This window comes from Pteronotus mesoamericanus, unplaced genomic scaffold (genome assembly GCF_021234165.1).
Source record: "Pteronotus mesoamericanus isolate MK-2021 breed Mesoamerican mustached bat unplaced genomic scaffold, CSHL_Meso_final contig_657, whole genome shotgun sequence".
Taxonomy (NCBI): domain Eukaryota; kingdom Metazoa; phylum Chordata; class Mammalia; order Chiroptera; family Mormoopidae; genus Pteronotus; species Pteronotus mesoamericanus.
Window position 1 is genome coordinate 11,123,222 of NW_026555229.1, and position 21,305 is coordinate 11,144,526.

Consider the following 21,305-nt stretch of genomic DNA (forward strand, 5'->3'; position numbering starts at 1 on the left):
ATACATGTATATACAGAGAAAGATTATACATGTACAAAGAAAGAGAGGCTCAGGGAGAGAGGGACAGAGACAGAGCAGGCTACTCACGCTGGAGAAGTCTGTGCTTTCATTCAGTTTGACGATATTGAACTGTACCTGAGCTCTGTGGTCCCAGAAAACAGTGACAGTTAAGAAATTTTCCCAATATCTTGTGTTTCATTTAACAGTCGACCACAAAAAAAAAAGACTCTTCCCATATGATTTAGGTAAGAGTCAATGTCTACCCTTTCTCATGACTCATAAGACATGAGGGTGGCTCCCTTATTTACCCGTGACAAAGCCAAACACAAACACTTCCCCTTCTCTCTGAACCTGTTGACAAGGCTGAACACAGCCCCTCCAACTTCCTGTTCTTTGCCTCATGATTGATTTGCTGAGATTAGAATGATTTGTCCCCCTGAACCTAGCTAACCACAGAGAAAAACATTTCTGTTCAGACAATTGACTGAGACTTGTCCTGCTTGCAAAACAACCCCAACTGTAAATCACCTCATCAGCAATTTGTTTACTCTCCTCCCCCCACCCCCATAAAAGTTTAAGGCAAAACAACCCTACAGAGACATCTGATCTTCAGATATGGGGTGCTGTTTTTATTGCAATAGCCTGCATACAATCAATCTTCTTGTCTGGTATTTGCCTTTGTTCTCCCAGCTTTACTGAGATATAATCAACTGCTGTTTGCCTTTGACAATTGACCAGGCTTTACTGAACCTCTAACAGACATGTGGGGGATAATTTATGACACTCTTTCTCCTCTAAGAGTTCAACATGGAATAGAGAAAAGAATCTAAGTAATCCTAGTACCTGGCAGGCTGTAGTTAAGTGCACAGATTGGTCAAGAGTGCCAAAGCAACTGTGGAGATGGAGAGAGGAAATCTACCTGGGAATATGGAATTTAAAATGGGTATGGAAGAACAAAGCAATCTTCCCAATGTGTGGTCCCCTACTGGTGGTACTGAGGGGTGAGCAGAGAGTTCTAAATACACCTGCAACAACTCGCCCCAAGCGATCTCCTAACCACACAATCAGAGTAAACCCAACGTGCTTATATGCTTCAAATATGATCACTTGAAAGAAAGCCTTTTGGCCCCCACTACCAATTGGATTGCTTCTTTCTGTGGCGAAGATCAGTGGCAGACCCTGGCTGCTATCAAGAGTCGGAAAATTACAAGAGCAGCCCAAATGAAACCAACTGACACAGGGCAGGGTATGTAGTCTCCAGCCAGCCTCAGGAAAGTAATAAAGGGAAGTAGTTGCTGCATGAAGGTTATTTACACAAACGCTAGCTGGTCCTGCCAGTGAAAAGTGGGTTGAAAAGAATTATCAGTTAGTAGTTCATCATGATGTTTGCTTTGCCTTAGTATGCATAGGCTCAGATTGCAGAGAGTGGGGTGGTTTCCCTCCCTTTCAAAATTGAGGGCGGGGGAAAGGGGGGTAAATTGCCAGACAGAACCAGATTGCAGAGGGCTGTCTATCACAGCTTCCAAGGAATCACAAAGGGCATCACCTTCATCATAAATCATAATGTAGATAAACTTAAATACACATTACTGTAGCTGAAGCCCAGGCTAAATTGGTGCATTTTTGTTTCAATAGCTTTTGGTTATTCTTGTGATGTTATTACTGATCATAACTATTGCAATTTGCCAGTGTATAGAGATGGCTTGTCCAAGGAGATGCAGTTTGAAATCAAGAATAACAGAGATGATGTGCTGGGAGCACTCATGGTAGAGGGGGCGGGCAATCGGTCAGGCAGCATTCCACTTAGAAAGCTCCGTGCGTTAGAGAGAGCCTGGCCACCCACACTTGGAGAGAAAGATGCTGTGGGCAGAGAACTATCCTTAACCCCAAGGCTTGCAGTTGTTAAACAGCGGCAGGACCTTGGATAGTCACTTCACCCTCACCCACAATATAGTTCTTGTAAACATACTATACTGCAAATGAACGCTGCCAGATCTTTGCACGCCATCGCTTTCTCTGTGGAGAAGACCCTCTCTTTTCCTCAAAGGTCCATCCACTTGGTAAATTGTCTTCCTTCAAGTTCTGCTAAAGCATCCCTTCATTAAATCCTCCCCTGGTCTCTCCAGAAAGAGCAGATGACTAAGGACAGCCATCAGCATTTATTAACACCATGCACATAAGGTCGTATGGTGGTAGTGGGGCTCATTATCTCAGAGTAATAGAGTTATTTGTCTACTTGCTGCCTGCCCAGAAGACTCTAAGTGTCTTAAAAATAGGAGGTATGTTGGCTCAACTTTCTATCCACTGCACAGTGATAGTACCTGAAAACATCTAGTAAATGATGGTTGAATAAATTTCTTCCTTGGTATAATAAGAAAATTTTTCACAGAACTGTAGCAAGGAACAACCGAAATTGTACATAATAAAGTATGTGGCAATGAACCCATATGAAACATTTTCATAAATACCCAACCAGACAAGAACCTGTGTGAGAAATCACACAGCTGCTCATCAACCCAAGTAATGTCTGTCAATCCTGGTCTTTGAGAATTCAAGTCTCTTACCTCAGTGCCCAACAGAACAAGAAAATCCCATCTTTTGGGGAATCAAAATGGAAAAAATGTTGCCATTTTTTTTTTAAGTAGAATATGGAGAGATGTGGTGAATGGCAAGATAGAGCGATACTTTGAAACAAACCTACCTTTCAAAAATTGTATTTGCAAACATTGGCTCTGCCTGATCTCACACTTTTCACGGCAGGTCGGCCTCTGATGTCCGTGGTCTTCTTCTTCTTAGAGAGCCCTGGGGAAGAGCAGAGCTGCTGGGGGTGCTTTCTCCTTCAACAAGACAGAAGGAAACATGAACATCAAAAAGACTGGAGGAAGGGGCTTGGCTCATGGAGAGGAAGCCACCAGCTGGGACACCTCCCCAGCCTCTGTGTTACCGCCAGTTGGATGGCTGGCCTTAATCTCCATCCTGCCCTCACATGGCCACAGGTGGGAGGCCGAGTGGGGGGAGGGGCTACACGGCCAAAAAACAGGGTGAAAATATCCTCAGGACAAGTAAAGGCATCTGAACCTTGGTTTGAGCACTAAGACTTGTTTTCCCAGTTTGCTGGGAGGTTTCAGCAGCAGCAGACAAGTATTGACCAAACTGGTTCATTTTTAGACCCTCATTTCCATTGCTTGTTGTGGATATATTCTATGGGAGTGGGGGCAGGACCAGACAGGGGTAGTTACTTCCTCTCTCCAGGGAGACAGGGCAGAGCAACCTGGCTGGGAATGGGCAGGACAGAGCGTTCTTCATCACTGAGAATCCTGCTGGGGTGAAGATGGGGAAAAGATGGTGAAGATGGGGTACCCCATGTACACCAACTGTCGCCACCTTCCTGCTAGTCTATAGTGCAAGCTCCCTGAGAGAAGAGGTAATGGCTGGCTTACTTCTTTCTGTATTTCCATCAACATGCCCAGAATAAAAGTGAAAGAATGAATGGGGGAGTGATTGAATGCGCTCTCCTCAACACCACCCATGAAGAAAGAAGGGTACTCAGCTGTATTTTAGGAAGGTTACAGGAAGGTGGAAGCAGGATGGGAAGGGATGAGACATGGCTCCTAAGGGACGAATAGGCACAATTAACCCAGGGGCTGATTTCTCCCAAGAAAGAGCATCCAGTGGATCTGTTTTTACCCCAAAGGCCGGGCTAGAGAAGCGCAGCCAGGCAGGTTCCTCTCTCCAGGTTCTGTCCTGTTGCAGGTCAGAGAAAGGCCCGGGCTGGGAAGAAAGGAGACCCCAGCTCTGGCCCTACCTATAAACACAGTACGGCCTGAACGAGTCCGTTTCATCATTTCCCGGGTCCCCCTTTTCATTGTCACTGAATTGGAGAGGAGACAGTTCCCTCTGGGCTTCCCTGGTGTCCCACCGCTGTGCTCCTGATGGCAAAGGAGAGAGAAGACCTGTGGGTTTGCAGCAGAGCCAAAAGCTGCTACTACAATCAATAAAGTTTTTGGCAATGCCACTTTTTTAAAAATTCAGGCACATCGCTCACATGACCAATTGTATATCTGCGTTTGTTTTAATATACAGGGTCCAGCAGAAGTAAGGCCTGCTTGGGTGTGGTGGGTAGGGTAATAATATGGGTGTAATAATTTATAGTTTTAATTTGAACATTTCACTTAAAATGTCATATGGTGTGCTTGTGATATTATTATGTTACAGAATTATACGCTAAGACTTTGTAATAAAAGTGGGGTGTTATTTGTCCTGGGCCCTGTATAATAATGTGTTATGTAGGAAATCTCAGCACACAGAATTTTCTTGGAAGCTGGGCCGTGTTTGCCTTTGGCCCCCACAGGCATTGCCACCTCTTTCTTGAGTGTTGGGAACCTCGGAGCTGAGTGACAACAGAGACGATTCTCGCCCACAAACTCCAAACAAAGTTGAAGCAGACAGGCCCTTTTCCATACAAAACCACATGCCCTTTCCTTGCTCCACAGTATTCTGATTTGGATATTGTTCTCTGATGAGAAAGTGAAGGGTTCCTCAAACTTCTATGACATTTGTTAGCAAGTCCTTGAAATCAGGAATGTATCTTTCATTGTTTGATGTATTTCTCCATGGCCACCCTGATAAATTTAGGGAGGCCACACAGTTCCTCCCTCTCAGGGAGGCATCTCGTAAACTCTAAAGGCTCCCACGAGATGTGCAACCAGGGGAGCAATGGGCTGAGGAGGCTGGCCCCATGCTAACCTCCTGAACCTGTCTCTGAACCCGACTTTTCAGTGAGCCAAAACAGCGCTCTCCTGTTGCTTCTTCTACCCTAAGCCCTTTCTTGTTTCAATGTCTCCAGTTTTAATAAATGTACTCTCAAAATAAAATAAAATAAAAATAAAAAGAGGAAAATTGACAGAGACACCAGGGTTGCAAGTGCATAGAGGAAAGACCAAGTGAGGACACTATGAGAAGGTAGCTGGCCGTCTGCAAGCCAAGGAGAGAGGCCTCAGAAGAAGCCAGCTCTGCCAACACCATAATCCTAGACTTCCAGCCTCCAGAACTATGAGAAATAAATTTCTGTTGTTTAAGCCAATTGATTGATTGATTGATTGATTTAGGTGGAAACATTCAGGAGAAAAATTCCTTCCCCCATACATGTCTCCTCTAAAAGCATGCCATAGTCCTCTTAGTGAGGCCAGCTCAGCTACTTGCTTCTTAATAACAAGAGGAAAAAATGCAGGGCGAATACTCATTCATTACTTCCTTTTTTGCAGGGAAGGGGTTCCTGGTAATTAGTTTTATAGTTGCTAGACCTTTGTTGGCTGCGGTAAACAACCATTTGCCATTTGGAGAGCACGCCTGAATGATAGAGGACGACTAGACGTTGACAAGTGCTAGAATGATGTGGCAAAAATGATACATCCTGCCTCTGGTGTCCTGAGCCTCATTTGCCAGCTTTCCCCATAAAGCCCTCACAAACTGAGAGCTGTGCTCACTCCTAGGGACACGTCTCCCTCTGTTGCAGCCACTGGGAGGACACATTGGTTATGCCGACAAGGAAATTACTTAGTCCTTAAATCAGAACACTATCTTTGTCCCCTGGCACCAGACGCAGGAGCTGCCATCCCTCCAACCTCCACAGCCACAAGGACTTAGGACCCATTTAAAGGACCCTCTCGAGGGCATCTCTCAGGCATCGCTTGTGACAGTTGGATGTCACTAACAGGAAACTGCCAGCTCAGAGCATGGGCTTCTCAGCACATTCAGCACATCGACTTTTGAGCGGACCCACGTTGCTGGAGAAATGGGAATTAATCTGAAAGGGGAGAAAGTATTATTTTCCTTACAGCTGACTCTTCACTTTTTTTTTAAACCAAATTTAATCTACAATGAAACGCACTCCTTTTAAGTGTATGTTAAATGTTTTGGCAAATATATATACCCTAGTAACCATCACCACAACCAAGATGCTGAATATCTCTGTCACCCTCCATAAGGCTTTCGTGCCTTTGCACTCAATACCCCCACCCACCTCCAGCTCCAGGCACTCACTGCTTTTTGTCACTGGAAATCACTTTTACCCATTCAGGAATTTGAAATGAATGGAACAACATTGTATATACTTTTGTTTATGGCTTCTTTTGCTTGGTATGTGGTTTCTGAGATTCATCCACATTGCTATGCATATCAGTAGTTCTTTTCTGTTTCTGATTAATATTTCCTTATATAAATATACTCCAATTTATCCATTTACCTATTGATGGACCTTTGGGTTGGTTTCATTTGGGGGCTATTATAAATAATGTTTCTGTGAACAAAAGCCTTTTTTATAGACATACATTTTCATTTTTCTTAGGTAAGTATGTAGGACTGCTGAATCACGTGTTAAGGGTACACTTAAATTATTAACAAACTTCCAAATGGTCCCTAAAGTGAATGTACTATTTTACCTTTCTATTAGCAATGTGTGAGAGTTCCAGTTGTTCCATAGTCTCACCAGGACAGGATCTTATCAGTCTTCATTTTAGTCATTTTAGTGTATTTGGAGTGGTATCTCCATGCAGTTTTATTTGCATTTTCCTGATGACTGATAATGTTAAACATCTTTTCATGTGTTTATTGGTCATGCACATATCTTTTTTGGTAAAGTGCCTGCTCAAATATTTGGCCAATTTTTATTATTTGTTATCTTATTATTATTATTTTTGTAAGTTTAAAAAAATTCTACATTTTTGTCAAATGTATGTAGTATAAATATTTTCTCCCCATCTATTGCTTGCATTTTTATTCTTAATGAGTAGAAGTTTTAAATTTTGATTCTGAGATTACATAAACTAATACGTATGGGGTGAGAGGGGGTGTCCAGGCCACGGACATGGAAGAGCACAGAGACCGCTCCACAGGGAAAGAATGAAGCAGGACCGAGAGGAGCACGGCTGACACCTGAGAGAGTAGCAGCCTTGGTTCCTGAAGGCTTCCCGACCCCCGCCCAAGCCCTCCTAACGCTCCGCTGTGTGACCTGCCCGGGGGTGCAACAGCAGCCTTTGTGTCCCTCTGGCACGTCCTCTTCGCATGCAGAAGCTAATTCGAGTGCTGCTTGCTACTTTCAGGAGATTGGCTAAGACAACTCTTCGCCTGCCCTGCTTGCCATTGAAATTCAGAGAAAGAAGTGGCCCATGCCACCTGGAGCAGCCACAGGAGATTTTCAACAAGAGCGACCTTGATGTGGACCTTAAGAAATGAGAGATATTTGGAGAGGAAGATAGAGGAGAAAAGAGGGTGTTGAGAGTTGTGGGATCGAAGGCAAAGAGACAGGACGTTCAGGGAAGGACCACGGGACCCGCCTGAGCGACAAGGCAGGCTTAGGTTAAGAGGCTGTGACAGGTGGGTCAGGAACATCAGAAATGCTCGTTTTGAGGACAGTCTTGACCATCGCCTCTTGTGAGTTTGACCTGGAAAGGTCAGGAATGCTACGTAAAAGCTTTAACATTCTAGTAACTCATCCGCAAAACACTATGACAAAATGAGGTGGCCAGTTGAGGACAAAAGCATCTAAACACAGGACCAGCGAGACTGGGGTCCAAACCTACCTCCATCATTTATAAGACTGAGCAATAGGCGCAGACATTCTGAGCTTCCGTTTATTCAATTGTAAACTAGAGATCATTATACCTAGAGCAGAGGTAATATAAAGGCTAAATGGAACTATATGTAAAGTGCCTGGTACAATCACTCCAAGACACTAAAATATGTGCCATTACCCACACTTATTGTAAATCAGCATCACTGTTAATTAGGCATGTAACGCAGCACTGATTAGTAATAATGATGGTAATAACATTGCTGATTTTTTCAGATTACTGAGCATACTCTGTGTCACAAGCACAATGTTAAATGCTTTTTTGGTGTTACCTCATTCAATCCTCACAACAACCCTGAGAGTGAGACAAACCAGTAAAATTCTGCACTTGTAAAACTTTTCCAATGAAATTATGATCAAACGATTATCCAACATGGACAAGTAAGGGCGTCTCTGTTGTGGAGTTGGACACAGCCATGAAAACAAATGCTGTCCCTCGAACCTCAGCCCATAAGGGTTTAGAAAATTGGGTTTATTCTTGAGCAAAGTGGTAAGGCGAGGTGCATTAGGGTTCAAAGAACACCGATTGCTGGTAAGTTGAAAATAGGAGAAGAAAGCAGCAGGGCTAGTCAAAGAGCAGCATGGAAAGGAGACTGGTCCTGGATGCAGATTTGCTTTAAATTAGGTCTTTTCTGTGACTCTCAGACAAGTCACTTGACCGCTCTAGTCTTGAGTTTCTTCTCTTGTAACAGATAATGTTTTGTCATATATAATATAAGGGACTTGCCTTAGATCAATGGCTCTAATTCCTTGCTACACGTTAGAATCACCTGAGGAAAGTTTTTTAGAAATAGGATGCCCCCAGGCTTCTAAGGAGGTCAGTTAAATCAGGATCTCGGGAGAGTGGATCCCAGGCATGGATTTTTTTTTTTTTAATTCTTTAATGTGCAGCCAAGTTTGAAACCCAGTGGGCTAGATGATTTTTTAAGAGCTCTTTCAGGTTTAAGGTTCAAGGTACCAGATGTTGATACAACAAGATGAAGAGAAAGTAAATAAATACCCCATCATTTAAGTTGAAATGGGTCAGCGAACATGGTACGGTGCAAACAGAGGCTGCCTCATAAACTATTTGAATGGCTAAGCCTGTTCATTTTGTCCATTGTGAACAAAAGACATAAGTCTGAATAAAGATGATGGGATTGGTGATAAACTTATAGATCAGAATCCTGGGAGATTTCCTGAACTTATTCATCAATAAATATTTGTGGATCACTTATCAATCTCTGTGGGACTCTGTAGCTGGGACACAGGTAAGTTGGACATGGATGATTTGATATGAGTATAACAAAAACTCTATCAATGAAGACATGAATCACTTCTCTGTGGGCACTGGGAAAAGCTTCATGCAAGAGCCGGTGTTTGAATGAAACCTTGGGTGAAATCATATGCACACGAACTCAGGATTGGGGCTAGAAAGTCCACTTAAGGCAGAGGGAAGAGGGCGAGGAAAGCATCGCACTTCACACTCAGCAGCACTCAACTCTTTGCTTCACATACTCTTTTAACCTTCATACTGTTAATTAAGATGTTCTACCTACCGTCTTTTCACCTGGACAAGTCCTGTCATTTTTTAAGAGTCAGCTGATAGCAGATTCCTCAAGGACACTGTCACTGAGGTACCAGTTCTGTCTCCCAGCACTTCCCTGTGCTTGCCTCCACCATGACCTTCACACACAATAGCCCCGGCCATGCTGTGAACTCTTCAAGGGCGAGGGTGTCCTGTATATTCATTTGTGGTCTTGTTTCCAATGCCTTTCACGTGCCTTGGCTCTTAATGGGTCTTAAATAAGTATATTTTTAACTGAACCAAGAAAATGAAGCCATCTTTTTAAAGAATAAATCAGATTGTATCATTCTTTAAAGGAAAATGTTCTGATGTTTATTCATAGTAAAATCCAGACTCCTTTATTTGGAGAGATTTGACCCCTATATATTTTTCTAACCTTAAGTCACTATATTTTTCTAACCCTTTTTTCACTATGTGCATAAAATAAGCCTTGAACTGATCCACAAGTGAATTAACTGCCTGCCAAAACAAAACTTAACACTTCTATCAAAAATGATGATGAGGCGCAGATAACCACACCATGGCATCCATCATACGATCAAAACTTTCAGGTTATGTGGGAAAGCATGAAAATGTGACCCATATCCAAAAGAGAAATCAGTCAATAGAAAGAGATACAGAATGGGATGATGGAATGATCAGAAAGGGGTTTAAAACAGCCATTGGAGACAAAATATACTAAAAAAAAATCTCATTTCCTTTTAAAGAATGCAGGGAAGGAGGGAGAAAGGGACAAAGAACACTTGGACCAAATAGAAAACAAATAGCAAGACGGTAAACTGAAATCCAATTAAAGATAAATAGGTCAAATACTCCAAATAAGGGGCAGAGGTTGTCCAATAGGGTAAAAGTAAAATAGGAACTAATCTCATAGGAAATGGCAAATGTCCAGCTTGATCTGTTCACCAGGATTAGTAAGTTAGGTAATGGGAGATAAGACTGGGAAGTTTGACTGAAGCCAAACTTATGTTGGGTCATAGATGTCAAGGCCTGCGCTTAGTACAGACACTTGTGCTTTCTGTGTGCAAATAAATAGCCCACACTGTGACGTGGAATGACCTTCTGGAAGAACAGGTCTAACGTGGACTTACTTTTCAGGATATTTTATTTGATAAGGAAAGTAAATCTTTATCCCATCTCCTGATTTTTATTTTCCTTGAGATGAAGCAGGGTGGCCGTGGTCATACCTTTCCGCTGCCCAAGCCAACAATGCATAAATAAGCCAGGTGACAAACAAAACGACCTCTAAGCTACATACTACGATCTTTCCTTTAAAAATAAAAATGTACTTGGAAACTGAAGAAAGCAGTACGTCTAATCTCCTGTTGTCATTAAATCAATAAAAAAATATTAAATACAACATTACTCAAAACTGTGGTTCTTAGAATATATTGCCTTTTATTTTATTATCATTATTATTATTGTTATTTCATTTTTTCAGTGGCCACCAAGTATGAAGTTTCCTGGAGTTAAAGGCATAGCAAGATGCCTTTATCATAGGAAAGATATTGCTTTTGCCTGAGTTTCATGAAGCTGATATCAATCTTTTATTTCATAAACTGCAGGCTGGTTATTGCTTCAAACGCAGGCTTTGGGGCATTAAATGTGGCACTGGCAGGAATACAAATAAGAGATTTCCCAGTGATACTAAGCAGGGAGGCCCGGGAAGGACTGACTTCCCTCCCACACCTGGGGACAGAAACTCAGGAAAGGTCACGAAGCAGCCAGACTTTGGAGATAAATCTGAGCTCAGCTGCCTCTCAATGAGTGACTCAGGGGTACAGTTTTCGCTGCTGTTTTTTCTTCCCTAAGAGGGAGAAGGGACAAAAGATTTGATTGAACTTCAGAAAGGAGTCTGGCTTGCTGCGGTTGAAGGGCCCAGCCCTCAAAATCAGAAGATCTGGAGTTTGTCCCAAATTCAGCCCCTAAAGAGCCCACCTCTCTGGGCCTCAGTTAGAGCTGTATAGCAATTAATCTCCAAAAGTCCTTTCTGGCCTGAAATTTTAAGGACCTATATGAAGCAAACATTAATATTTGAAAAATACTTTCCAAAACACCAGTTTTCTTGAGGCTAATGACATGCTTGAAAGGAATGAAGGGGATAGTTGAATAAACTGAGGTTTCATTAAGCTAAAGGACACACAATTAGCGAATTAATTGCTAGATCTGGTCTCACTGCCTTTTGACAAAGAGAATATAAGACCTATTTATAAAGGAATATTTACACAAAACTGGAGAAATGGTGCTTTTGAGTTCTTCAGGAAGGATTTGAATCTGGGACCAAACTATAAAAATGGAATGGAGTGGTCTTTCTGGTCAGGATTGAGAATGGAGTTTGCCCTACTCCTGGGCATGTACTCAGAAGAATTGAAAACAGACCCCCCAAACAAATCATTGCAACAAATGCCATTAGTGTTGGAATAATGAATGAGTTTTTATGTTCCAGGGCACTTGGATTTCTTCATGGACAACCATTTTAAAACAAAATCCTTAACTTCCAAAGTCCCCAATCAGCCACCCTTCTCTGGCCTTGCCAGGCTAACCCTCTCCACTCCTCCTCAGGCACCGCACTCTCCGATTCTTTCCGGCACCTGCTCGCATTTCCCGCCGCCACGTCCTTGCTCACACGTTCCCTTCTCTGTAATTGTATCCTCTTCCTTCGTGTGCAAACATCTCCACAGTTCTGAAAAGCATTCTCTGATTCTTCGAGCTGGAAGGGCGCCTCGCTTTTTCTCCTCTAAACACTTTCCTCTTTCTTCTCTGTATACTTTACTTCTCTCCGATATCGTTATTATTCCTGAACTTGGCTTTAAGTGGCGCATTCCTTTAAGTGGGACATGGACGGACACAGAACATGGATTTAGAGATTCAAACCAATCTTATCTGGATCTCCTAGGATGCCAGGAGCCCCTAATTGTTACCTCACATCTGGTATTAAACAGCTCAGTACAGGCTAAGTGCACAGTAGTATTTGTGGAATGTTACTTATTCATTTGATTTCAAGACCACGGCAAACATTAAAACTCTTTTTCAATCTTTATTCCCTAATTTATTTAAAAACCGGCTTTCAGCAGAATAACATTTAATACCAAAGCAAATTTGTGAAATAGCCGAGGGCTTTCATGAGCATTTTTAGGGAATTTTCTCCTAGAAAAAAGGGGAGGCACTAAAAACAAGACTCAGGATCTCTTTCCCCGTTGCTCACTTCTGCTCTCACCAGAAGAACCTTCACCTTGGAGACAGAATTTTCTCTGTGACATATTTTTAAATCCCCCAGGTGGAAACATGCTAAACTGAAAGAAAAATATCTTCATTTCATTGTTTTCAACCCTTACTCAACTGACTACTAACACACATACCTAATCATGGCACATATTTAAAGTCATGAAATATTTACAGTGCAATGCCTAAGGCAGGTGATATATAGCTTATTCATTCTACAGCTCAGGAAATTCTGAATACAGAGATTCAAATTGATCCTCTCAGGTGACTGTGTCAGTGCAAAAAAAACTTTCCTAAAAAATAAAAAAAATTAAAAAAACAGTTCATCTCCAGATTTTGATTTTCATTCTGAAGGATAGTGTTCTCTAGATAAAATGACATAAATAAATCGAGGCTGCAGCTCTCCCCTACAGCCATCAAAGTACATTCTGCCTTGTGACTGAATCATTTCAAGCAGGTGACACTCTTCCTGCTGTCCCTAGCATGTTAGAGCTACCACAGAAAAGGCTACATTTAAGTAGATATTTCTAAATGAAATAAAACATCTAAGTTGAATTCCCAGAGTTCTGAATGACTCCCCACTACTGTTCCGCTGTCTCATAGAAAGCACCAGCTACACATCAGTGAGTTTGTAATCCCAGGCAAGCCCCAAGCACCTGGGGGTAGACAGGATTCGAAGTGCAACATGCCAAGAGCCTTTCTTTGTCAGAGACTGAGAAACTGTTTTACTAGCTTCTGTATTTCATTCATTGGCCTCTTTAAATACGTTGCCTCTGCAACTTTCCTCTCTCCGGTGATTTCACAGCGATCAACCTTTGGGCTATTTTTTTTTTTTTTTCCTTTCTCACTTTGTACAATAGTCACTGGAATCAGTTCATGGGCGCTCAATAAATATTTGTTGAATATACAGAAAATGACTTGTGAACCTTTGGTGCCACGTGTGAGATATTGTGCTGGGTGCCAGAGATGCCATTGTGAGAACAAACCATCAGCCAATCACAACAAAATAAATGGCTAGCTCGCAGATGCAACAAATACTATGTAAAAACAGCATGACACCTTTTGGAGAGATCAAGAAAGTACCAATATTAACAAGTCTCACTCTAAATTGGTGAACTGTGCCGTATGTGAATTATATCTCAATAAGTTGCAATTTAAAAAAACAAGGGTCTCAGGCTGGGTTGGAGGACATAGGCCAACAGGCCGAGTTAACATACAGGGACACTGCAGGAGCTTTCTCCTTCGGGCCTCACAACCAGTAAGAGGGAGATGCCACCACTAACCTCACTTTACAGAGGCAGAAGCAGGGACTCAGAGAGGCCGTGTGCCCACCCAAGGACTCGCAGCTAGCACCTTCGCACCCGGTGCCGCCGCTCTAGAACCACGCTCCTAATCACTGCAGCCTTTCACACGCTCCTTCTACAATAGAAAAACAAAATTAAAATTTCCTTAAAAAAACCGCAAATGTTTCCTTTGATCTAATAAAATTATGATAAGAAGCAACCAAGATGTCTTTCAATAAGTGAATTAAACACAAAATGATGTATTTTTACAATGGAATGTTATTCAGTGATAAAGAGAAATAAGCTATCAGATCACAAAAAGACATAGAAAAATCTTAAATAGATATTATTAAGTTGGAGGTCACAGTCTGAAAAATCTACATGCTGTTTGATTCCAATTATATGACATTGTAGAAAAGGCGAAAGTATAGAGACAGTAAAAAGATGCATTTTCCAGGAGCTTGGGGAAGAGGAGGGAGGTCTGAATAAGTTAAGCACAAGGTTTTTTTTAGGTGGGGAAACTATTTTCTATAATGCTATAATTGAGGATACATGACACTATGCATTTATCAAAGTCCACTAAAACTTATAGCACAAAATGTGAACCTTAATGTATGCAAATTGAAAAAAATCACTGAGGAGGTTAGGGGAATCCCAGGATAGGATACAGAATGTGACAGAACAAGTTCACTGTATTAAAATGGATGAAGCAACCTCACTGGAGGGAGTGGGAGGAAAGGGCGCTGACTTGAGTAACTTTGGAAAGGAGTGGAGTGTGTAAAACCAAAGCATAAGGAACTGCACATAAGCATTGTACTGGGCCAAATGTGAGGCCTAATCAACCATGATGAACTCCATGGTAACCACACCTCCGTGTTATTCCTTTCTCTTCTGACCTGGAGTTTTGCTGTGAAAATTTCTGATGGCCATCTCCTATTTTTTCTACTATAACTTACTGGATCATTTGAGTACTAAAGGATTTTTTTAAATTTTTCTTTAAAGTATAATAATTTTATTGTAATATGTCCTGTCAGTCATTCTGGGTCTACTTATTTCATTTTGGAGTGTTCCATTTCCATGTGTAGTTCCAAACTTTTGGGTTTTTAAATCTCAGGAATATTTTCTAGAATTATACTTGCCAGTATTTGTTCTATTTCTTTGCTTTGATTGTCTTCTTTCGGGAAAACTATTTATCATACGAGGTGTGTCCAGAAAAACTCCAGCCATGGTTAATATAATGAGAATGGTTTGCATGACCTTGATGTAACCTAGCAGCCAAGGGGAGTGGACTGGAATGCGCATGCGTGAACAATGACGACTTCACTCTACTTGTCAGTGGGAGTGGTTGATGCCATTGAGTGAGCATGTGTACTATGTGGCCATCACATTCAAAATGACTGAGCAAGTCAATCAACAAATGTGCATTAACTTTTGCGTTAGGCTTGAACATTCCTCCATGGAAACTATTCAGATGATTCAGAAGGCCATAGCTATGGGCAACTGGTGATTGGCAACTTCCTCAGAAGGTGCCTGCTCATGCATCACATCTGGTACAGAGTTTCTTAGTGAAACATCAAGTCACCCAGGTGACTCTGCCTCCCTACGGCCCAGATTTTGTGCCCTATGACTTCTGGATTTTCCCAAAACTAAAATCACCTTTGAAAAGGAAGAGATTTCAGACCATCAATGAGATTCAGGAAAATACAATGGGGTAGCTGATGGCTATTAGGAGAACTGTGTGAGGTCCCAAGGTGCCTGCTTTGAAGGGGACTGAGGCATCATTGTCCTATCTACAATGTTTCTTCTATCTTCTTCAATAAATTCTGTTTCGTATTACGTGGCTGGATACCTTCTGGACAGACCTCGTATAAATGTTGACTTTTATTTGCCTATATTCTGTATTTGTCACTTTCTCTTCAATCCTTTTCATTCATTTTACTTGAATTTTTAAAAATTTCCTTTCGTTAAGACATTGTCATTTTTGTGTCCGTTTTAGTCGTATTTAAAATGTTTTTTTCTACTTCTTTCCTGGGTTCTCACTAAATTTTTCAGCTTTTCTAATTGTTTTATGTTGTTCTTGCATATAATATTTTTAAATCTGCAATGGTTTTTCAAACATTATCATTTCCATCTGTTTTATGGGCAAGTCTTTTTAATGTTCCATTGAGTGTCATTCTGCACCTTTTCAAGTTTGCATAGCATTTTACCTCAGTCTGTTTTCTGTTGTTCTTTTTTATGTGAAATTAATTTTTCTGAAGTTCTAGGAGAGTTGACCATGAATAGTTTTTATTTAGGGCTCTTTGACCCATTGCCCCACTTTTGTGGTTGATTTGATGACCTTTCTAATACAGCACTTACCTTCTGCCACTTCCTGGCTGTTTCCTGACTGAACTTCCCTTTCATTTGTCTCTACTGCACCTCCCCAGCTCCAGGTTGGACCACATTTCCAGCAGTTTCTCGTCGGTGTGGGACTTGTGCCAGCAGCTCGCGAACCCCCACACTCACCGGCTGGAGTGTGCAAACAGCTCCCACATTCCTTGCTGCTCTCAGAGTAGCTCACTGGTTATCACACGTCCGTCAGACCCTCCCCCACCCCCAACCCAGTCGTTTCTTCCAGCTTCCCCTCCCCCCGCGCCGCCGCCCCCCCCAAAGATGCGGGTAGCAAACTCACTGGTTTTCATCTGCTTGTACTAGAGGTTTGTGGGGATACTTGCCACCTATATTTGGTGTAGTCTCATCCAGGAGCTTTAGTTTTGCTATCCCAGTTTGTTCTCATGGAGTGATCTGGAGATCTTAAAAAACTGTAACTGCCACCGCTCTGCCAGAATCTGCATGTTTGCTTTTAAATTCTGAGCCTATGAATTTAATTCTTACTCTCTGTACTCCCAACAAATTTCAGCAACTAACAACCACAGCATGGACTTCAAAACTGTCAAGCACCCTCCCCTACACCGCCCCCCAACCCCTTTCCAGCGCTCCTATTATTGCGTGTTGTGTCATGCCATTGCTGGGCTAAATCCCCAGCTGTGGAAATACCAAGCGCAAGGCCTCCCTCATGGTGTGAATACAACCTGGGCTCCTTTCCTAACTCCCCACCCCCACCTGACAAGAATGACTGATAGTTTTCAGCTCGGGGCAGCTAGATGGCAGGCTGGGCCCTCAGGCTGAGCAAGTGCTGAGAGCGGGGATGGGGGGCAGGCCCCTCACAGGACAGGCCACACAGGTGGACTTTTTTTACCAGAGGGCCAAGAGCTCCTGGGAGTCAGGCCTGGGTGTTGACAGCAGAGACCCTTCCTTGACTCCTTGTTGTCTTGCACATGGAACTTCTCAAGGGTATGAAGTGAACAAGACAAAGAAACAAGACCAGCTTCCCTGGAATTATTCTATAAATTTAGCATGATGTTTGTTTTTGCAACCAACCTTTTTAAAAATCACTTACTTAAAAGCAACGAAGAGCAAGTCTTTCAATCCACATTTTTCTCTCATCCTTCCTCTGAGCTCCTGCACAGTGCAGATTCATCCTGGTCCTCAATCTTTCCGGGGCCACCTCACCTAGATTGGGTCTCCTGGACTTAAGTGCCAAGACAGGCAGGTCGGGGGCAGGAAGCTCTAGGAAGCTTTGCTGCTTGGGCTTGGGCATGAGCCAACTAAATCAACTTTGCTCTGACGCTGTCTGGGGAAGTGACAGGCTTAACAGCCTAGTGAACAAACAGTGGGGTGCCGTCACACTTGAGTTACATTCTGTTTAAATTCCAAAATCAAGTGCAATTCACAACCCCTACTTTCTGAGAGCAGGAAAGCTTCTGGGTACCAGAGACGACGGTTGGAGTCCTAAAGGGGAGGTCTTTCAAATTTTAAAATGACAGATGAGAAACATGATTAATACATCCTATCATTTGAGGAGGAACTTCCAAGTCCAATCCAATGCAACATATTAGAATTACGAGCGAGCGGGAACCAAAGGCATTCAAGGGCCCACAGAGCAAGTTAGATCAATGATCCTTGAGGGGAAAGAACATAGAAGGGACAGCGAAAGTTGGCAAAATTGTTTTTTGGCACTGTGTCATTTTAGGCTCACCCTATCAGTAAAATTTTCTTTGCTGCCACCCTGGTTCTGAATGGTAAATATAGATTAGTTGATTAGTTCCTTTCATTTCCTGTTCAGCTAGTTGAAGAAAGTAACAGACATTGCCAACCATGCTTTGGGGAATGGCAAAACTATGCTTATATTTATTTATCTTTCAAAGCCGCTCAAATCAAAGGTATGGTTTAAGATTTAAGACTAGTTTTTTAAAAACATAGCCATAGAGTGCAATAGCCTATGGTCATTAAAAATAATTAGATCTATATGTACCAATATGGAAGAATAACCTGGCTATATTGCCAAGTTAAAAAAACAAATTGAATATATACAAAATGACCCCACTTTTGTACAAGGGATATATGTGTGTGTATCTATATTCCTCTATATGTACACAGATACTCATTCCATATATAACTGAATATTAAATACAAAGAACTGGCAAAAATATACAGCATATGTTATTAAATATATAAATATACTAATGTTATACATATATTTATACATTTAATATATAGCACATGTCAAATATGCATACAATACAGAATAGTGGTTATACGAGTGCATCGTAGGTTGGATCCTAAAGAAGCACACCCGAAAACATGGATGTGCATGTAAATAGTTTACTGGGGGTGGCCCTAGGAAACAATGGTGGGAGAAAGGAAAGTGAAGCAGAGAAAGAAAGGAAGAAAATAAAGGATGTGTTATTAAATGAGTTACCGTGGTGGACAACTGGGGCCCAATCCCCTGGGAAAACCTCAGGAGACTGTGTAGACCACGCCCAAACATCCCAGCCAAGGGATGAGTAGTCAGTTTTCCCACCCCCAGCCACGACCGTCTGAAGTCTGCAGGGACATCCGCTCTGCCAGCCCCACTCATGTACAAGTTAAGAGAAAGCCCACTGTCTAAAAGTAGTAAGATCGTGAGAGCAGCTATGGTGCTACAGGTGAGACATCTGCCACATCTGCCATAGGGTGGGTTGTGGAAGACTCACTTTTGACATGATAATTTTTTTGTTGTTCTTTGCATATCAATGACATTTGAAAATCAAGGGGAGAGAACTGATCATAAAAATACTCACCAAAATATTAGGTTTCCTAAAGAAAAAGAGGCTTACAACTAAGCCAAACAATCTACAGGGAGGCCTGGGATCTCTCCTCAAAGGGGGCCTTCCACCTAGAAAACATGTGCCCCGGAGGCCACCAGCCCTGGAAATGGGCTGACCCAACATGCAGGGTAGACAGTGCCATGAGGAAAGAGACAGCTGAGACAAAGCACCTCTGGACATTTTATTCACTGGTCATAAACACCATCTCATGAGCAGCAAGGCGATCATGAATAATGTTCTAGCACCTGGAACTTGACCACCACAGAGCACTCTCCGTTTGACCACCGCCAGCCAGAGAACCCACTGCGGCTGTTCAGGCGGCGCCACAGTGGAGTGCTCAGCTTCGTGGGGACCCTGCCTCTGGTGCAGCATCTTTATTCTTGGCTCATTCTCAACAATTTTTAAAAAAATCATAAAAGATCAAGTTTTTGCAAGAAAATATCAAAGAGGACAAGAAGATTTTCAGTTCTTCTTGGAGTCTCAAAGTAAAAAGGGGAGGTAGGAAAGGAGGAGCGGAAGGGAGAAGATGTCTGGGGTGTGCCAGGTTTCTTCCTTTCCCCAGAGCAATTTACAAAAACAAAAACCAGGGGGTGTCAGTGCTGTCTGGAGATGGGCTGCGTCTCTCTGATGAGCCACTCAAGGGCTTCCTGGCGACCCTGTTTCTGCAGTTCCTTCCCGATCACGTCCCTGCAGGTCTGGTGGTAGTTGTTGAGCCAGTCACACTACAAGAGGGGGAAAGACAATCGGATGCAGTGTGTTCACCATCACACCTTTACCAAAGGCTACGCAAGCAGACAGGGCCCCATGTGCTGAGATCGCCGGGCAAGGGTCAAACTCTTTCGCCCTGCTCATGGACAAGGGACTTCCTTGTGTTCTATTTCCCAGGAAATAGGTGGGATGAGGCCACATCACTTACAGTGCAAATGCTCCCGAAACAGGGGTGTCCAACCTTTTGGCGTCTCTGCGCCACACTAGAAGGGTCATCTTCGGCCACACATTAAATACCTCACAAGACGTAATCACAAAAAAATCTTATAATGTTTTAAGTAAATTTACGATTTTGTGTAGGGCCACATTCACAGCCATCCTGGGCTGCATGTAGCCCATGGGCAGCAGGCTGGACACCCCTGGATGTGGGCTGGCAATGACTGTAATGGAACCATTAATACCCAACGGCAGCCATGGCTTCCGGCTTCCCTGAGAGCAGAGTAACTTGTGACCAGCTGTATCCCTGACAGGACCCTGGGAACCATACCCACAGACCTTTAGAAGAGGAAGGGGGCAGAGGGTCTTGCTTCTGCACCCCCACCCAAGTGTCCTCATTCCCCTACACCCGAACCATCTTGGGGTGGTTGGGGGCGAGGAAGGGCCTGAAAAATAGCCCCTGGACTGCTGTGAAGCCTCCTGCTAAGAGACATGCCTGAAGCTGGCCTGACACCCTGCTGAGTTCCTATCCTGGGTCCACTGACAAAGCTGAATGAACTAGGATGTAGGTCTTGTAAGTGTGGCCACGGACTGTGGTGCTGCAGGGTGGGGTAGGGAGTAAGCTTGACCGCCAGACTCTCAACTGAATGTGGCCACCACATCAGGAGATAAAAGGTAAAAAGGAAGGAGGTCCGACAGGACTTGGTGCCTGAGTACAGGCTGATCCACTGCGTCTGATCGTTCCAGTCCTACAGCTGTAAAAGGGCGAGATCAACCCCTGGTGGGGGATGGAGGCTGGAGTGAAGTTAGTTTCTACCGAGAGGACAACAGCCCACTCCCCTAAAGTAAGTTTCTAACCAGAGGACAACGGCCCACTCCCTTCACTGTCCATGAAGCGGGCCTCACTGGGCGCCCGCTGCAGCGAGGCTGGCCCACTGTCACCACGATGGGTGTGGTGGTTGTACTGAGCCAAATGTCACTCAGGGAGGCAGTGTTGTTACAAAATCATGGGCTCTGGGGACTACTGTCTGGACCAGGGACCAAAGCCCCGCTAAGGGGTCAAGGCATGAAGGCAAGTAACTGGGGTGATGTTGCCAACTGGCGCTGGTCCATCTAGGGCTCTAACCCCCACTAATAAAGAGCCTACTAGCCACTCCTGGCAGTTGGGGAAGGAGGCCGTGTCAAAAGGCCACTAAGGGCTGTGTCTGCAGCAAGGCCAAGCTCGGCTACAAGCAGCCTGCCGTCCAAAGCAGCTCGACAGTGAAGGCCACAGCAGAAGCCAGCCATGAACCACAAAAGAAGTCCCAAGGGAAGGGAGAGGAGGAGGAAGAGGGTGAGCAAGGGCAGCCTCAGGGCGCCTGAGCAACCTCCCAAAGATGACAGTCCTCAGCGGCCCACGTTCACATCCAACCAAAATCCTCTGCTGCCATCTGGTGACAATAGAGGGGAATGCTGACGCAACCCCCAAACTCCCCAAAGTGGCAGCTAAG

The 21,305-nt window shown here is 43.3% G+C and overlaps 1 protein-coding gene across 1 annotated transcript in view; it reads right to left on the reverse strand.

The window, feature by feature from the left end:
• Positions 1–19,058: 19,058 nt before the first annotated feature.
• Positions 19,059–21,305, reverse strand: part of XPNPEP1 (X-prolyl aminopeptidase 1) — a 52,572-nt gene continuing 50,325 nt past the window's right edge. Inside the window, exon 21 of the mRNA XM_054581479.1 lies at positions 19,059–19,613. Within this exon, the coding sequence (XP_054437454.1) occupies positions 19,485–19,613 (129 nt within the window). The 3' untranslated portion in view covers positions 19,059–19,484. The remainder of the gene's footprint in view (positions 19,614–21,305) is intronic.